Raw genomic sequence first — 4,527 nt, forward strand, 5'->3', positions numbered from 1 at the left:
TGGTTTGTTGTGTTGTCCATATCTCCCGCAGAAACAAAGCGTCATGGTTCCAGAATTCCTTCCTTCTTAGGGAATTTGAATGGTCCCAGCTTTAATCTCCCTTGGAACTATTGGTAGGGCTTTCCAGGTATACCTAAATGCCTGCCAAACACTATTTCTACTGATGACAAGCCTAGAGGCTAGTGAGGAGTATTTCTATAGCAGTATTAAAGTAGCAGAATAGCAGGATTCCTAAAACTTCAGGCCATTTAAAACCTACTTGACTATAAGTTCAAGCAAGAACTCCTATCAGATTCTAAGGTTTGAGGTATTCGTATCTGGGAAAGATTTCCCACAAGAATGCTTTGAACACTCCCATAGCAACAGCCTTTCTGGCAGGAAAAGCTTCTTCTACTAACCCTAAGAGTTGATCCATGTTTACCAGCAGGTGCTTAAGTCCACTCACTTGAGGCGTGTCAGCATAATCAATTTGCCATCTCTGAAATAGGAAGTATGCCCACGGTCATCCTCCAGCCTCCTCTCTGGGCTTTGCATTGAAAAACTTCAAATATGTGGGACAAGAACTCACAATCCTTTTTACTACCGCATATATTCCAGAGGCTGCCCACATTCTTTCAATCCAGTTGACAATTGCTGCCATTTCTCCATGTGTTTTATCATGAAACCACCTAGCCAAAGTCATTAAATATTTTCTCAGTAAATAGGTTTTCCTCCAACAGTCCTAATTCCAGTTTCATCTTTCACAGCCTCACACTTTTCCCGTTAAGTTCATTCTTCCTTGTATATATTTGTCACATATGCTGACAACGAGGAAGTCAGGCAAGAACACCTAGAGGCCTGGGTGGATGAACAAAGAGCTCCTGAGCAAACTCCAGCATAAAAAGGAGGCCTACAGAGGGAAGCAAGGAAGGGTAGCATCGAAGAATATAAAGAAATTGTCTGAGCAGCCAGGGATCAGGATAGGAATGCTGAAGTCCTGACAGAACTCAATCTGGCCAGGGACATTAGGGCAATAAGAAAAGCTTCCACAGGTGCATCAGGGATAAAAGGAAGACAAGGGAAAATGTGGGCCCTCTCCAGAATGAAATGGGAGATGTGGTTATCCAGGACATGGAGAAGGATAAGGTTCTCCATGACTTCTTTGCCTCAGTCTTCATTGGCAAGAGTTCAAGCCACACCAACCAAGTCACAGAAGGCAAAGGCGCTGGGGGATGCACACAGGAAGACACAGCCTTGGGCCTGGACTGCAGCTCTACCCTCATCCTCATCTGGCCCACCAGCCAGGTCACTTTTGGGTGAGTCACAGTGATGTGTCACACTGGTGCTGGGCTCTGTGCCCCAGTGCTCTCTTTCAGATCCCCGCTGGCCCCTCAGGCTCACGTTGTGGGAGGGTGGGAAAGCAGAGGCACCGCTTTGTTTACGCAGTGTGACCAGGGAATTTTCTGAGCTGGCTCTCTCCCCTCTGGGAACAGCCTGTGTATGACGGGTGCACTGTCCAAGGGGTACACTGTCCAAAGGGCGAGGCAAAGTGTGGTCTGAGAGGGGGAATGTGTGTGTGTGTGTGTGTGCAGACAGTTGATCCTGTTTAGTCCCAGGAAACCCCATGTGCAGTTCTGTCACTCCCTGCTCTGGAGCAGCTCCTCAGCCCAGGGGCAACCCGAAGTCTGTGAAAGTTGCAGGATCAAAAGGGACTTCTGGAGAGACAAGGCTTGGTGACAAGCAAAACCCTTCTTGGTTTTGACTTTCTCCATTCTTCATCTGACCAAAAAGAGTAGAAAGACTTCCAGGGATAAAGGATTGCAACAGAGCTGAGACAAAAACGATGCTAATAACCAAGCTGAAATTAGTATTTGAGAAGAGATTTCTTAACACAGGATTAAACAAAGGGGCATAGCAAGGGAGCCATCCAGAGCCTACAGGGCAGCACCAAGAACTCACTGAAGGCCCACTTGGGTGGAGTCCTTAAATAAACTGCACCACTTACTGAGTCCAGGCAAAATTCCTTTCACATGGAATAGGCTGTGATGGTTCCTCCTTTGTTAGCCTGAATATTTCAGACAAAGCAACTCCAGTTAGACACTGGTTCTGATTGGACACTTTTAGCAGTTAGCGTTTAATACCACATCATGTAAGTGACAGGTCAAACACAAAAGGACTTCTCAGTTGCATCTACGATGAGATTAAGATAAGCAAACTTAAACTTCAGAACTATGCAGTTATCCTGAGATTTCAAAGTGATGTTCTCAGCTCAAAGCCAAGCTCATGCTTCTAGTGGATCTCTGATGTCCAGATGGAAGCAGCCCGGCACCAGTGAGGCCTCATCCTGACTGTTTAGGCAGTTCTTATTAAATGAGTTCATACTTTAAAAAGAAAATTCTGGATGGATTTTCTTTTTCTCCTTCAAGCACTAAAAAGATTCTTTAACAATTTGCATATCAGCACTGTTCTCCAAAAATCCTTCTAAAGAAAATGTATCAATAAAAATTCCTGTACATTTGGGAACTTTACTCGTGTAGAAGGCACAGAGAGACCTGTGTGAGGTAATACTCCAGTTATGCATTCATTCCTAGATAATAAGCTTGATCTCTCAGGATCAATTTTCCATTAATAGCATTCAGTGCTCCATCCAACCTTCAAATTAATTTGACTTGTGAACCTGGGGTGTTCTGGTGCTGCTTTATTAATGACCAATGGTAATTAATCAATGACCAAATGGGGTCAAATGGGAATCCAATGGTGATTAAGCAATAACTAAATTTTATTTCAACAGTGGTTTCACAGTGATTTGAAGATGACGTAAATGATAATTTAGACAATGATTTAGACAATGAGTTTCCATTCCAGTACCTAATGGGATACCTATGAGAAACCTGGAGAGGGATTTTTTTAAAGGGTACCTAGTGACAGGACAAGAGGGAAATGGCTTTAAACTGACAGAGAGGGGAGGTTGAGAAGAGATCTCAGGAAGTAGTTCTTCCCTGTGAGGGTGGTGAGGTGCTGGCACAGGGTGCCCAGAGAAGCTATGGCTGCCCTATCCCTGGCAGTGTTCAAGGCCAGGGTGGACGGGGCTTGGAGCAACCTGGTCTAGTGGAAGGTTTCCATCCTTTTTGCTGAGGCATCAGTGAACCAGGTATTTTCTGTTGGTGTTCCCTTGGTGAAGGGAGGTGCTTCTAAACCTGGGGAGGTTCCTCCTCCTGCCATTCGCAGACACGTGGGAGCTGCAGCTCTGGCACTTCTGGCTCTCCCTGGGCATGTCTCTGGCTGCGCTCCTGGGCAACGGCCTCATCATCACCACCACAGCCTGTGACCAGCACCTCCACAGCCCCATGTACTTCTTCCTCCTCAACCTCTCCCTCCCGGACCTGGGCTGCATCTCCAACACTGTCCCCAAATCCATGGCCAATTCCCTCTGGGACACCAGGGCCATCTCCTACACAAGTTGTGCTGCCCAGATATTTTTCTTTCTGTTTTTTCTCATAGCTGAGTTTTATCTTCTCACCATCGTGTCCTACAACCATCTATTATGTGGCCATCTGCAAGCCCCTGCACTACGGGTCCCTCCTGGGCAGCAGAGCTTGTGTCCACATGGCAGCAGCTGCCTGGGCAGTGGGGTTCTCTATGCTCTGCTGCACACAGCCAATAAATTTTCACTCACCCTCTGCCAAGGCAATGCTGTGGAGCAGTAAGCTTTCCTTCTCAGACTCACATCTCAGGGAAGCTGGGCTTCTTGTGGTTGGTGCCTGTTTATTCCTTGGGTGTTTTGTTTTCATTGTGGGGTCCTCTGTGCAGATCTCCAGGGCCGTGCTGAGGATCCCCTCTGATCAGGGACACCACAAAGCCTTTTCTACGTTTCTCCCTCAACTGGCCATGGTCTCCCTCTTTGTCAGCACTGAAGCATTTGCCTATCTGAAGCCCCACTCCATTTCCTCATCATTGCTGCATCTGGTGGTCTCAGTTCTGTACTCGGTGGCATATCCAGCAGTGAACCCCCTCATCTACAGCCTGAGGAACCAGGAGCTCAGGGATGCTCTGAGGAAGCTAGTGACTGGATGTGTTTCAGCAGCCATACACTGCCTGCTTTCCTCTGCAAAGGGCTGCCAGTGTAGGTCATGACAAGCATGTCTTTCCTGCTTTACAGTTGCAGTTTTTTCCTCTTGTGATGATGTTGTCTTCAAAGATATGTCAGTATTCATCATCTGTTATTTCAGTATCTACCTATCTTGTCTGACCCACAGACTTTCTGTCAATGGTAGTCTCTCATTGTATTGTCAATGGGGGGGCAGGGTGTTTCTTTTTGTATTAAAGTGAAATAAATGATCCTGCAGCAGCTACTTCTCTGTGATCTGTCCTCACATGGCAGGAATGAAAGGGGAATGAAATCAGCTTTCTGGCTGCTCCAGCTCTGGGATAGCTGCTTTGTGCCTGAAGCAGTAAGGGCTCTTGAGGACCCCAAGGGCAGGGGCTGTTGTGCTGGTGTCTGACTTACTTGGAATACCTGTTGCGTTCAGATGTAAGGGAATTTGGCAG

At 46.7% G+C, this 4,527-nt stretch overlaps 1 protein-coding gene across 1 annotated transcript; it reads left to right on the plus strand.

Annotated features, from left to right (window-relative positions):
* Positions 1–1,110: 1,110 nt before the first annotated feature.
* Positions 1,111–4,102, plus strand: LOC104401413 (olfactory receptor 14I1-like; the record flags this gene model as incomplete). Its single annotated transcript, XM_010014626.1, is given in 5 exon segments — positions 1,111–1,295; positions 3,161–3,515; positions 3,517–3,613; positions 3,616–3,682; positions 3,684–4,102. Coding segments are annotated over 5 exon segments (1,123 nt in total), but the record flags the coding sequence as incomplete, so codon positions are not given.
* Between the last annotated feature and the right edge of the window lie 425 nt (positions 4,103–4,527).

The sequence above is a fragment of the Nestor notabilis genome, unplaced genomic scaffold (genome assembly GCF_000696875.1).
Source record: "Nestor notabilis isolate BGI_N333 unplaced genomic scaffold, ASM69687v1 scaffold5565, whole genome shotgun sequence".
NCBI classification, from domain to species: Eukaryota; Metazoa; Chordata; class Aves; order Psittaciformes; family Psittacidae; genus Nestor; species Nestor notabilis.